Below are 14,420 nucleotides of genomic sequence, written 5' to 3' on the forward strand. Positions count from 1 at the left end.
GAAGACTCACCACTTCAGACTGCACCACAGCCCTCTTTACATATCCTTTTAACTTTTTTCTGTTTCTTTCTTTGATTTCCTTCTGGATGTTGGGCATAGCTGTGTAAAAGGTCATCTGTCTAATTGCACAGTACCTTCTTTTGTTTCAAATTGTACAAGTTGTTTGTTAGATACACTATAGTGCTTATAAAAAAGTGCCTTTTTGGTGATGGTGCTTTTTTTTTTTATTCCTGAGAGTTACACTGATTTTCTCCATGACTAATAGTTGCTTTTGCACATCTGATTTTACACTGTAAAAAAATTTAAAATTGTCAAGGTAAAATACTTGCGACTGGATTTCCAGAACTTCACCCTATAAATAACGGTAACAACAATATGTTAAGGATACAGTTGCAGGCTGTATATTCTACAAATTCTAAATGTATTGCATTGTTTCAGAGTAAATAATAGAATTATTTACATTTCAGCTGTTTACAATTTCGTAAGTTCGCTATTTTACTGACTTTTACCGTTAGATTCTTGATGACATCACAGTGGCTTCTCCACCGTTGAGTCTCACACTAGAGTAGCACTCAGACGCCCCCTGGTGGCACACTTAGGCACATCTTTCATTTCCTCTGCATCTGCTCGCGGTGCAACACTTGTAGCAGGTGAATGACCGGCACGCGACCATACAGGACACAAGTCTGTCCTCATCAACTCCCTTAGATAAAAATGCAACGCTCTCAATTACAATCTTTATTCCTTTCAACAACAAAAACAAAAACTCAAAACCAAAAATGTACACTTATAATACAGAGAGCTCCGTAAACAAATTAAAGTACATCAGTATTTACAGAGAACTGTAGTTTTTTCAGCAGTTGACCTATAGTTGGCCGATTTAATGGGCAGTTGTTCATCGCTAGTCTCTCCTGCACAGTTACACTCGTTTCCCAAAATCAGCACCACAGTAAGGACAATTTCTCACAAAAACACAAAACGGAACAAAAAACAAAAGTTACAACGTTAGTAATGCAAAACAGCCCACAGTGATGTTCTCATTTTCAGTGCTTTCAACAGGCGTGATCTACAAAAAGTAAATCTAGTAAAATAATCCACCTATTTGGCGCACAATCTATACTTTATTCTGTAACTTTGAAAATACACGTTCTGACCTTGACTTGTTTATCTCTTATCTTTAATTTTCATGGATGAACTACTCGAATGTCGCATTGGAACAATCCACCTAAGTCAGCACACATAACCTACCCTTTATTCTGTAACCTTCAAAATACCTGTCCTGACTTTTAAAAAAGGCTTTAGTTCTTTTGTTTTTTCTCCACTGAGAGGGGATTAAACAGAAACAATCCGCAGAGGAATTGCTGGAGCATACCATAACCTGCAGGATTCTGATGTGATCTTTAAGGGATCAGAAAGCTATCTGAGGAGAATTTTTTTTTTCTTTCAATAGTGTTTTCCATTATTATTTGCTAATTCCTAAGAGTTCTGTAGAGTAGTATTGCAGTCATGCATCATCGGTGAGAGACATAGGGCTGGGTTATTTGCTCAGAGAACACTGATGAGAGGAAAACACACAGCTGTTCATTTAGGCACGTGCGCCACATCCCAAAGCCACTTTTAAAACAACACAAACCTTAACTTGTTTCTTTTTTTTTGCAGGGTGGCCTCAGTAAACAATTAACTAACAAAAACATAATCATGTTGGATCCAGTAAAAAAAAAAAAGAAAAAAAGTATGCCATCACACAGAAAACAAAATGTGAACAAATTTTAAAAAGATGAAGAGCAACACAGGACACTGTTCATCCACTGCTGCTGAGATCTGGAACAACAGTCTTGCTCTGACCTTTAACCTCTCTGACCCTTGACCTCTGCCCCTAGGTCAGTCTGTGTGGCTCATGGACTCTGATTCGCTGCTGCCTCTGTCCATCTCCTCCCCTGTGCCGTGGTCTCGTCTGTTGCCCTCCTCGGGGTACCTGTGGACCGATCCAGAATTTGGGGGCTCGGGTCCATGGTGCAGGAAGTGGTCTACGAGAACCGGTTGCCATGGGAACGATCCCGTAGTCAGGTGTGCCGTCTGGTTCCGGGCGTCGCCGGAGGAGCGGCGCTGCCGGTGGCTCAGATCTGATTGGCTGAGAGAGGCAGACTGCAGAGTCGGTCTCCGTTCTCCCGCATAAACTACACCTGTGACCCCTGTAGTTTCCATGGGTCACGGTACACATTTCCCAAGCACAGTGCTAGCCAAGTACAGCTAGCCAGCTATAGTGCTGCAATACTGAACCTTTTTAAATGTTTTCCAAAGTTTAATATTAAACACGCCTACTTCAGATCGCTTTAGCCAGGGACTTTCAACCGTTTCTAATCCAGGGAACCCCAATCCGCAGGCTCAAAGGCATGCAAGGGACCCCCATTTTTAAAAAGGGTATTATATTTTAAAATATTTTTCAAATCTGTATATAGTCATTGTATATCTGGTCTGGACAGGGACCCCCTGCAGTGCCTTCAAAGACCACCAGGGGTCCACGGAACCCCCTGTTGAAAACCCAGGGCTAAAGCCATACTTATTAGTACCTGTGTGTCAGATCTTTTTACACCTGTAAAATCAACCCAAATTAACCTCCCTTCCGGGCCACGCCCACCTCCAGACTCACCTGGGGGAAAGAGTGTGGCGCTGTTCCAGGTGAGGGCTCTTCATGGCGGCGTTGCTCTCGACCGCACGCGGCCGACGCCCCTCCAGCGCGCAGGTGCGCTTCGGGCGGGGCCTGTACTTGTAGTCAGGGTAACGCTCCAGGTGCTGACGGCTCAGCCGGGCCTGCTCCTCGTAGTAGGGCTGCTTCTCCTGGTTAGACATGGACTTCCAGTGGCTGCCTGCAGGGGGCAGCAGAGATCCAGTGAGACAGTTACAAGTGGCTGTTTCTAAATAAATACATTTTTAAAAAAGTAATTGAATCCACGCTATGCAGCCTTAGAATCACCAGTGTTTCCTTGCTTTTTAAGTTTAACAATTATTGTCCAGGGGTGGCTAAAACGTCAAAACAAATAAACAAAAAGCTGTAATAGAGGGAATGGGGAGGCGGATAATCAGCCATTACATTCAGTGTCTTTAATCGCCACTCTGACTCTTCAGTCTTTGTATCCTACTATTTTTCAGTCACAGGATGATGGGCTAACTGCCATTTACACCACATTAGCTTATTTATGTTTTTACTTCGCACAGTGACAGCCTGCACAGTCTGAATCTTAATCAGACCGATAAAGCTGGATGAATTATACATGCAGCCGGTGTGTATGGCGGCATACAAAGATTTATTGATTATCTGCTTGTAGGCTGTAAATAGGAGATATAAAATAAATTATTTATTGATTATTTATTATTTTAAGGGTGTAAATGGCGGTATGAAAAATAAAAACTGCTTTAATGGATTATGAGTGTGGGTGGTGAAAATGGCAGCATGAATAATAAAGACTGCTTGATTGACTGATTTGTTTATACGCAGGAAATCCACACAGGCGGCAGCGCACCCAGGATCTTGCTGATGCTGGAGTTGTGCATGTTGGGAAACGTCTGCAGGATTCGCCGCCGCTCCCCTTTGGCCCACACCATGAACGCGTTCATCGGCCTCTTGATGTGCTCGGAGGAGGGGGCGGAGCTTTCAGAGAAACTCCGTCGAGCTGCGCTCGTCGGCGCCCCCACTGGAGGGAGGAGAGAAAGACATCCGTGTCCGAAGGTTATAACAGTTCATAGGGTTATAAGAGTTCATAAGTTTATGAGAGTTCATAGCCAGTAAAGCACAGACCGAGTGGTTAATGTAATGAAATCTGTCACCCAGCGGACAAGGCTGGGGGAGGAAGATGAAGATGATGATTCACTGTCAAACCTAATATCAGATACAGTCACTGCTATAACGTGTTGAGCAGGATGTTAGTGGTGTTCAGGATGTCCCGCACTGGGGGGGTGAGGCTGTACCTTCCGTGTCGCTGCTGAGATGATCCTCCATGGCTGCCTCTGCTTTCCTCTTTCTGTGGGTCCGCTCCTCACTGGCAGACGCCTCCTGAACACAGGAAGCACAGACTCAACACAGACAGTGTATGCGCAGTACAGACACAACACCGTGCACACGCAGTACAGACACAACACTGTGCACACGCAGTACAGACACAACACCGCGCGCACGCAGTACAGACACAGCACTGCGCACACGCAGTACAGACACAACACCGCGCACACGCAGTAGACACAGCACAGTGTACATGCAGTAGACACAGCACAGTGTAAACGCAGTACAGACACAGCACAGTGTACACGCAGTACAGACACAACACAGCACACACACAGTACAGACACAGCACAGTACAGACACATTACACGCAGTACAGACACAGCACAGAAAATGTACATGCAATACAGACACATAAAACAGTTCACACACAATACAGACAGAACACAGAGGTGGGGTAGTCTGAAAACCCGAACTCACCGCTGGTGTGGTGGGGTCTCTCTCTTGTCCCCCTAATCCGTGGGTCCTCAGTAGCCCCTGGGCATCCTGAAGGGACCGGGACACCATACCGCCCTCTGACTGGACACCTACGGGACAGGGACAGAGACACGGGTTCGATCGGACCGAACGGTTGGGCGGCCTGTTGAGTATAATTGTTAGACAGAGGTCCAAGGGGTATAGAGCAGCACTGCCATGGTTTGTGTATGTGTGGACGCGTGCATGCGTGAGTGCAATGTGTGTGCGTGTGTGCATGTGTGTGTGTGTACGTGCCTGTGCGTGTGCATGTGTGTGCGTTTGTGTGTGTGTATGTGTGGGAGCGTGTGTGCATGTGTGTACGTGTGTGTGTGTGTGTGTGTGTGTGTGTGTGTGTGTGTGTTTGTGAGTGTGTGTGGGTGTGTGTGTATGTGTGTGGGTGTGTGTGTGTGCCTGTGCGTGTGTGTGGGTGTGTGTGTGTACACGTGCCTGTGCGTGTGTGTGTGTGTGTGTGTGTTTGTGTGTGTGTGTATGTGTGTGTGTGTGTGTACACGTGCCTGTGCGTGTGTGTGGGTGTGTGTTTGTGCGTGCCTGTGCATGCACGCATGTGTGGACACTGACCCAGGTGCAGTGCAGGCTGTGGTTGGCTGTGTGCAGAGTCCAGGGTTTGGGGGCGGGGCATCTTCCTCTGCTCCTGCCCTGTGAGCTTGGAGGTCAGGTTCAGCGGCTGGCTTTCCCCCTGGGTGACATCCAATCAGCTCTAAGTAATCCAACTCTCTTCCAGTCAGCTCTAAATAATCATCCAATCAGCTCCGCAGCCCAACTCTCATCCAATCCGCTCCTCGGCCCAACTCTCATCCAATCCGCTCCTCAGCCCGTCTCTTATCCAATCAAATCCACTATACCTCCCAGTGTAACCTTAAAACAGCCATCAAAATAAAATATCAGAATTTTTACAATCCACAATAAAACCCCCAAAACAAATAATTAAAATACTTGTTTAGTATATCTGAAGCCAGCCCATATCACGCAAAACTTCTTAAACTGAGAATATTATGAAAGTACGCAAAATATCCTGAAATGACCAGTGGATAACAGTATTCACCTAAATGTCTGTAGCTCTATAGCTATGAAATGTGTACATGAAACAACCAGCCCGACATTTGCTGCTTGCATCAAAACGCTACCTGTGAGCGGACTGTACCATTAGACTTCACGGGGGTGACCTGACCAGTGGAGAGGGCCCTGGGATTTTCCACTGTGAAAACAATACATGGGCAAAACAACACAGAAAGCAATAAATTACTACGGAAGCGTATTGCATTCATTCTGAACAATGTCTTTTTTTGGTCAAGATTACAAGATTACAAGATTACCTTTCTCGTAATTGAAGGAAAAGATCTTGCAAAAACGACAGTCAACTAAAAACGAATTATTCAAAATGAATGCAATATGCTTCTGTTAATTACAGATTAAATGACACTTTAGACTTTCTTTTTTTTGCATTGACAAACACCACATCAGTTACAGATGTCAGTATCGTGTGAATGAATGACACATCTGTAGATTACAGTGACCGTATTTGAAGCTCAACTATGGCCGATTTTCTGTCCTTTCAAACATAGCTTTCCTTTAAGCACTTTTTCATAGGAAAGTTCACACTGAGCACGCTGTTACAGGAGAGACATTGGCCCCCGGTTTCCAGTGAAGATTTGAAGAAGGAAGTGGAAAAACAATCATCTACCATAGCTGCCCATTTGTAGTAGCTGTGCGGTAGACAAAGCCATACTGAGCCGGCGTTCCTATCTTGCCCTCCCTAGTCGAGGACGTTTATTGTATTTAATAAACCACAAACTTTCTCGTGAGCGAACAAGAAAGAACGTGTCCTTGCAGCCCTGCGCTCCATTCAGTTCATGAAACAATCGGCGTGATCGGGAAGAAAGAACAGGAACACAATGTCTAAAACCATCGTCGGCTGAATGGCAGGAATTCTGCGTGCTGTTGCCATGCTCACCTTGCTTGCAGCCGATTGGCTGGCGGGGCGGGCCCATTTGGGACTCTGTGCTGTGGTGGAAGGCTGGAATCATCACGAAGGGCATGTTCACCTGCTGTGACAGTCCGACAGGTGAGAGAACACACTGTGTGAGGTACCCATGCCTGAGCGACAGAGTTCACAATACTGTGTTCTGGATTCTGTTTCTTCATAAAAGACACGCTTCTACAGACGTGGACGATCATGTGTAATCTAATCCAACTGGCTAAGACAATTCACGTCATGAAATACTATGTTCTGTGTGTTCCTGAAATCATACCATAATCTTACTGTGATATCATATAGCTTATGATATTACAGTAAGAATATATGGCTACAACTACTAGAAGAAGTAGTAAAAACACTAGTAAAGCTATTTTGACTTTATGGTTCTGCAGGTGCAGTACAGGTATTTTACCAGCTGATTCAGTAAATACCTGCCTCTGTTTCTGCGGACTTTGAGAAATACTCTGCCTGATGTGTTAAACTCAGTGATAAAGCCTTACCTGGATGTGCTGCTGCAAGAGGTTGATCTTCTGCTGCTGCTGGATCAGCTGTTGCTGTTGCCTAGTGATCTGCATCCCAGACAAATAAGCATCCATGGATTCATGCACAGATTTTGGTCAACTGTCAACACCGAAACTAGACAGATAGAACTCACCTGTTTTGTGCAGAACTGGAATTATCTTCTCTCCACTGGATATTACTCAACTGCTCCAAACTAAGCTGATATGACTCTGCCCTGCTGTAAACTGGATAGATGTGACTGTAACCTGCTGTAAACTTGACAGATGTGACTAATCTGCTGCACACTGGATAGATGTGACTCTAACCTGCTCTAACACTGGATACATGTAACTAACCTGTTGTACACTGGATAGATGTGATTGTTACCTGCTCTAATACTGGACAGATGTGCCTGTGACCTGCTCTAACATCGGTTAGATGTGACTAACATGCTATACACTTGATAGATGTGACTAACATGCTGTACAGTGGATAGATGTGACTAACATGCTGTACACTTGATAGATGTGACTAACATGCTGTACAGTGGATAGATGTGACTAACATGCTGTACACTTGATAGATGTGACTAACATGCTGTACAGTGGATAGATGTGACTAACATGCTGTACACTTGATAGATGTGACTAACATGCTGTACAGTGGATAGATGTGACTAACATGCTATACACTTGATAGATGTGACTAACATGCTGTACAGTGGATAGATGTGACTAACATGCTGTACAGTGGATAGATGTGACTAACATACTGTACAGTGAATAGATGTGACTAACATGCTATACACTTGATAGATGTGGCTAACATGCTGTACAGTGGATAGATGTGACTAACATGCTGTACACTTGATAGATGTGACTAACATGCTGTACAGTGGATAGATGTGACTAACATGCTGTACAGTGGGTAGATGTGACTAACATGCTGTACAGTGGATAGATGTGACTAACATGCTGTACAGTGGATAGGTGGCTGGCTGGGCAGGCCGGACTCACCTGCTCCTGCTGCTGCTGCGCCAGCTCCATCTGCTGTTGCTGCTTGACCATGAGGAGGGCGGCCATGTTCTTGTGCTCGGACTGAGCGCCCAGCAGCGCCTCCCGCAGGCCGGAGAGCTGCCTGATCATCAGCACCACCTGCAGCTCCTTCTCCGCCAGGCTCTCTGCGCCTCCTGAATGCCGGGGGAGAGGTGAGGGGTCACGTGGGGGTCAACCGCGATGCCACGCCCCCAACCGCAGTAGAGTTATTTTATTTTTGGTTGGAGGTTTTTTGTGTTTTGGGAGTATTTGCAGTATATGACTTCATTTGAATTTATTGTCTTTTTATTACTGTTCTGCACTTTGCTGTTTTTATGTTTTGTGAGGACCAGGAAGAGTAGCCGCTGCACAGTTAATGGGGACCCTGATTTTTTTTAAAAATGAGATTGAGTTTGTGTTTGAGTGTGTGTTTGTGCGTGCGTCTGTGTGCGTGTGTGTGTGTGTGTGTGTGTGTGTGTGTGCGTGCGTGTGTGCGTGCGTGCGTGTGTGTGTGTGTGTGTGTAAACCCAGGGACTCACCCTCACTGATGTTGGGGTGCTGGTCCAATCTCTCCAGACTCCTGTGAGACTCATCCGGCTCCTGCTTGACTGCAGAATCATCCTGCTGGCAAAAACAATCCTTATGATTGTCAACCTTTACATAATTTACCATATCTATATCTATATATAACATCCATGGACATCACATATATAACATCACAGACAAAATTGATTTTTACCTGTTTTATTACAAGAAAGACTATGACAAATTCGTTCATCGTATGGGATTTGAACCCGCAATCACCCCCCTGATGATGAGACTTGTTCCCAAGCTGTGATGTCACACCGCTGGGCCTGCCTGATTGGCTAACCCAGCAGCAGTAGGTCTGACAGGCAGGACAGAGGTGGGACAGAGCGGGGACGGGGGACGGGGGACGGAACGTCCTCAAATCCAGCACCTTACCGGTGGTGTGGGCGTGTCCTGCATCGCCCCCAACGGAGTTTCTGACCGCTCGACGGGCGGCTGTACGAGCCAATCGCACGGCGAGCCTGACCGGGGCCCCGCCCGTATGACCCCACCCTCATCTCCTCCCTGCCTCCCCTCCAGCTTCACCACCACGTCCGTCATCTCGCTGTTGCCGTGGAGACGAAGAGCACAGGGGTTTGGCTCCCACTCTCTGCACCAGGGACGGAAGGAAGCAGGGAGGGGGGGGGGGAGAGAGGAAGTAAGGGACAAAGAGGGAGGGAGAGAGCGAGGGAGGGAGGAAGAGAGACAGACATATTCAGAGTTAAAAACGTGCCTGAGCTTGTTGCTCTAATGTTAGTCTCTCTACTCATTTCAGTGGGTCTGATTGGATACTTTAACTAACACGCTGCTACGGCAACATGAAGCTCTGAAAACTCCCATCACCTCCCTGCAGCTCGACAGGAAATCAAACACAGCTGATGATGAACTAACTGCGTACATCATCTCAGTTCATCATCTCAGCCAATAGTATAATGCGATTATCGTGCATGATTCGAATGCACAGACTGCCCAGCGCTGGTCGACTAAAAGCATCTTGTTTTGCTCGGCGTGCTTTGCGTTGTCCGGACGGAAAACGGCTATCTCCATGGCAGGGTATTAATGTGCCTCTGTGAGCTCCCAGAACCACCTGCACAGGGAAGCTTCTATTGACTCCCCCAGCTCAATGGCTGTGGACACGGGGAGAACATGCAAACCCCACACAGAAAGGCCCAGGACCTTCCTGCTGTGAGGCGGACAGTGCTACCCACTGGACCACTGTGCCGCCCCCTTTCTCAATCAATCCAATCAGTCAATCAATCAATAAATCAATCAAATTATTCAATCAATCAATCAATCAATCAATCAATCAATCAATCAATCAAAATTCATTTATATAGCTCATTTCACAGACAACTCTGGCCTAAACCTAAAGCAACAGTGGCCAGGAAAAGAAAGACAGGTAGAAACCTCAGAATGAACCGGGCTCACGGGGGGGCGGGGGGCAGCAGGGGGGGGACAGCGGGGGGGGGGGCTCAGGGCTGGCAGAGGGGATCGCGCACATTAAACGCGGCTGTGGACTATCACTTCACCTGAACGCGTTAAGTGTGGGGCAGGCCAACACTTGCAGTGTCACCAAACCTGCCAGAGTGCAAACAGTACAGTATCGGGAGCTGGCAGACCGCGCGCCGACAAGCGCTCTCAAAACAGGATGCCGCTCGGGCCCATTGTTAAATAGAGCGTCACGTGACTCGGGTCTATTATGCAGACCAGAGGCGTGGATGAGCGCGTACGTGTTGGCGCACGATAAACAAGAACATTACATTTCTGCTCAACAATGAGATGGCATTAAAGAAATGATGAACACCTGCGCTTTGCCTTACATTTCTGCGCACCTCTGGATCGTACAGTACATCTTGAATGAGAAAAATAACCTGTTGCAGTAATCTGCCACATCACTGCAGAGGAACAAGACACCAAGAAGCCAATGAGCTTTCAAGCTGTGGAAGCAAATCTACACCATCAGTAAAATAGTGGCTATATTTCTATCGTGATTACATGATTAAGATCATATTGCTTTCATATATGTCCTGTATCCATCTACTCATTTAATTTTATGCTCAGAACAACCTAAAGGTTGTACATTAACTATATATATTGACAACACTGCAGAAAAATTATAAGCAATAAAACAATATTAACTTTGATATAATTTGTGTATAAATATCCACAAGGGACACAAAGCACAGCTTGGGTGTCCGTTTGTCCGTCTCTCTGTCCACCTGTCTGTCTGTCTGCCCCTCTGTCAGTCTGTCTCTCTGTCCGTCCGTCAGTCTGTCTATCTGTCTGCCTCTCAGTCCTTCTGTCTGATTACCTCTCTGTCCGTCCGTCCGTCTGTCTGTCTTTCTCTCTGTCTGTCTGACTGATTGCCTATCTGTCCATCTGTCTCTCTGTCTGTCCGTCAGTCTGTCTCTCTGTCCATCTGTCTGTCTCTCTATCTGTCCATCAGTCTGTCTGTCTGTCCCTTTAACATCAGCATTAAGCAGTGTGCGTGGAGCGGAAGAGACAGAAAGGTAAAGACTAATTAAAGCGTTTCTGGGCTCATGCAAAAAAATAAAATAAAAAACCAGACCGTTGGGTATTACAGAGCAGCGAATAGCAATGGGCAGCATTGGGTTAACTTCAGTTCAGAAGATAAAAACAGAACCTGTTCTCCCACTTCCTGTTCTTTCCAGGGATAGCACTTTCCCCGCCCCACCCCCCCCTCACACCCCCCACCCCGCCCCACCCCTCACACATTCCCCCATCACTACCAGGTAAAAATAGCTCTTGATTTATATGGACTACCATCAGGAAGTACAAAACCGAAACTCAAAAAACAAAACAATAAGAAAAACGTAAATAGGCAGGTAGGGAGGGTGCGATAAGAACATTCCCCCCCTTCCCCAAAATAAACGAACAGTTCCCGTACGGCATGTGAAAAGGGTGACTAATGACACACCGTAAGCCAGCCTCTGGCATGTGGTGTGTGGCAACAATGAACAAAGACGAACACGTGACACGTGTGTGATCTGGCCCGCGCGCGCTCTCCGACGGAAACCCGGCTGGGGCTAAACATTTCTCCCGCCTGAACAAACAAACAAAAACAAGACCAGCTATATGCATTAGGATTTGTGTCCTTCTCTCTATTCGTGTCATTACAATACAGGCATTTAGCAGACACTCTTATCCAGAGCGACTTACACAACTTTTTTACATAGCATTTTTACATTGTATCCATTTATACAGCTGGATATATACTGAAGCATTTTCGGTTAAGTACCTTGCTCAAGGGTACAACGGCAGTGTCCTACCCGGGAATCGAACCTGCGACCTTTCGGTTACAAGTCCAGTTCCTTACCCACTGTGCTACACTCCGTCCTTTGTCTTTACTAAACAACTCTGATCAAAGACCGTAATGAATCAAGCTGATGGCCTTCAGTTGTGGCCTTCGGTAAAAGCCGATGTTCGGCGTCTTTCGCAGCCGTGTGTGAGAAAGCAGGCCCCGGCGTCCGGCATCTCTGGCAGCCCAATGGCATCGCGGCTGTGACTCACAGGGAGAGCTGCCGCACCGCTATTGGTCCAGAAGACAGGGAGGGTTTGAATGGAGGCGGAGACAAACCCAACTGGAGTAAGAAGAATAGTGGGTACGGAGTTGGTCTTGTGACCAGTGGGTTGCAGATTAGATTCCCGGGTAGGACACTGACATTGTACCCTTGAGCGAGGTCCTTAACCTGCATAGCGTAAGTGTATATCCAGCTGTATAAATGGCTGGATACGATGTAAATGCCATTAAAAAAGTCGTGCAGTGTGCGTAAAACAACCCCACACTGAGAAGGGTTTTATTTCTGTAAAGACACAGACCGTTTATCCCTTACCCCACCCCTACATACAGTAGTACACACATGTACACGCTCACATCCCACCCCTACATACAGTAGTACACGCATGTACACGCTCACATGCAAAGCACTGTATGTGTGTACATGTATGTGTGCGTGTGCGTGTATGTATGTGTGTGTAGGAGTATGTGAATATATGTATGTGTGCGTATGTATATGTGCATGCCTGTGTGTGCTGTGTGTGTGTATATGTGTACGTATGTATATGGGCATGCCTATGTGTACTGTGTGTGTGTGTGTGTATGTGTACGTATGTATATGTGCGTGCCTGTGTACTGTGTGTGTGTGTGTGTGTGTATATGTGTACATGTGTATATGTGCGTGCCTGTGTGTACTCTGTGTGTGTGTGTGTTTGTGTACGTATGTATATGTGTGTACCTGTGTGTACTGTGTGTGTGTGTATATGTACGTATGTATATGTGCGTGCCTGTGTGTACTGTGTGTGTGTGTGTGTACGTATGCGCTGTGCTCCATGTGTGTGTGTGCGCGCGTGTGTGTGTACGTATGCGCTGTGCTCCGTGTGTGTATGTGTGTGTGAGTGTGTGTGTGTGTATGCGTGTGTGTGTGTGTGTGTATGCGTGTGTGTGTGCGCGTGTGTGTGTGTACGTATGCGCTGTGCTCCGTGTGTGTATGTGTGAGTGTGTGTGTGTGCGTGTATGCGTGTGTGTGTGTGTGTGTGTGTATGCGTGTGTGTGTGCGTGCGTGCGTATGAGTGCGTGTGTGTGTGCGTGTGTGTGTGTATGTGCGTGCGTATGCGTGTGTATGTGAGTGTGTGTGTGTGTGTGCGTGCGTGCGTGTGCGTATGTGTGTGTGTGTTCCATGCGGCAGACACAAGGCCACAGTGCTGGGCCTCACTGCTCCTCAGAGTAAACAAGGGGGCCTCATGCGCACACAGCCAGCCCTCTGTTGCCATGGAGACCACGGCAGCCCTTTTGTGGAGCCGGGAGAATGCAACAGGTACCTCCAAACAGCCACTGCTCCAGATACTGCACACACACACACACACACACACACACACACACACACCTCCTGTGTACGCAGCATGTGCGCATATATTAACGTGGTCATGTGACCCTCTCGCCATTTCAGTCTATGACATCATTACAGGCATTTAGCAGACGCTCTTATCCAGAGCGACTTACACAACTTTTTTTTTACATAGCATTTTACATTTTACCTTATATCCACTTATACAGCTGGATATATACTGAAGCAATGCAGGTTAAGTACCTCGCTCAAGGCTACCACGGCAGTGTCCTACCCAGGAATCGAACCTATGACCTTCAGGTTACAAGACCTCTTCCTTACCCATTATACCGCACTGCCGCCCAAGCGCCCTGCTCACCCACTGACTCAGAAGGAGGCACACTAACTCACTCGTCTTTATTCAGCTGCTGGTAATCAATCACACCTTAGCTGACACATCATCAAACAAACTCACTCTCTCACTGGCTGAATCATTCACTAACTCGCCAGCGCACTAAGGATCAGATTAACTAAGACCTGTAGCGTATGCAAAACGTTTCAGCACATGCAAAGCTGAAAACACAAACGACGACTGGTGTGAAACAAATACCGTGACCTATCAGTGATACTGTTATTGGTTTTGCGTCTGCTAAAAGGTTTCGTACATGCTATAGCCTAGTTCTTAGTAAATCAGACCCCAAGTCACTGATTTGCTTACTAGCCGACACACTTGCCTGATGAAAGAAATGCTTTTCTGAGAGTCTTAATTTACCAGTATAAACAAAAGAATAATACTTTAAAATAACTTGGTTCTAACCTGTCCCTCAAACAAATGTTGAGGCACCTGAACCAGAACAACTTACACAAATTACATTTTGTTTTACAAACAATCCCAACAAATGTATACAGCGGGACATTTGCTGAAGCTATTCAGCCGATGTGCCGTAGCTTTGCTCAAGGGTACA

The 14,420-nt window shown here is 46.4% G+C and overlaps 1 protein-coding gene across 3 annotated transcripts; it reads right to left on the bottom strand.

Moving 5' to 3' along the window:
- Positions 1-723: 723 nt before the first annotated feature.
- On the bottom strand, positions 724-8,748 carry LOC118207350 (transcription factor SOX-13-like). 3 transcript variants are annotated; one of them, XM_035380835.1, is made up of 11 exons: positions 8,584-8,748; positions 8,027-8,199; positions 7,010-7,078; positions 6,486-6,576; positions 5,659-5,738; positions 5,093-5,210; positions 4,478-4,584; positions 3,967-4,051; positions 3,522-3,692; positions 2,651-2,867; positions 724-2,131 (listed from the first exon to the last, which is right to left on the bottom strand). In XM_035380835.1, the coding sequence occupies exons 1-11, from the start codon at positions 8,735-8,737 to the stop codon at positions 1,882-1,884; spliced, it is 1,515 nt and encodes a 504-aa protein (XP_035236726.1). In that variant the 5' UTR covers positions 8,738-8,748; the 3' UTR covers positions 724-1,881. The 3 variants fall into 3 exon arrangements, with proteins under 3 accessions (XP_035236726.1, XP_035236728.1, XP_035236725.1); XM_035380837.1 differs by having other exon boundaries at positions 5,659-5,729; positions 6,486-6,579; XM_035380834.1 differs by having other exon boundaries at positions 6,486-6,579.
- Between the last annotated feature and the right edge of the window lie 5,672 nt (positions 8,749-14,420).

This window comes from Anguilla anguilla, chromosome 11, assembly GCF_013347855.1.
Source record: "Anguilla anguilla isolate fAngAng1 chromosome 11, fAngAng1.pri, whole genome shotgun sequence".
NCBI classification, from domain to species: domain Eukaryota; kingdom Metazoa; phylum Chordata; class Actinopteri; order Anguilliformes; family Anguillidae; genus Anguilla; species Anguilla anguilla.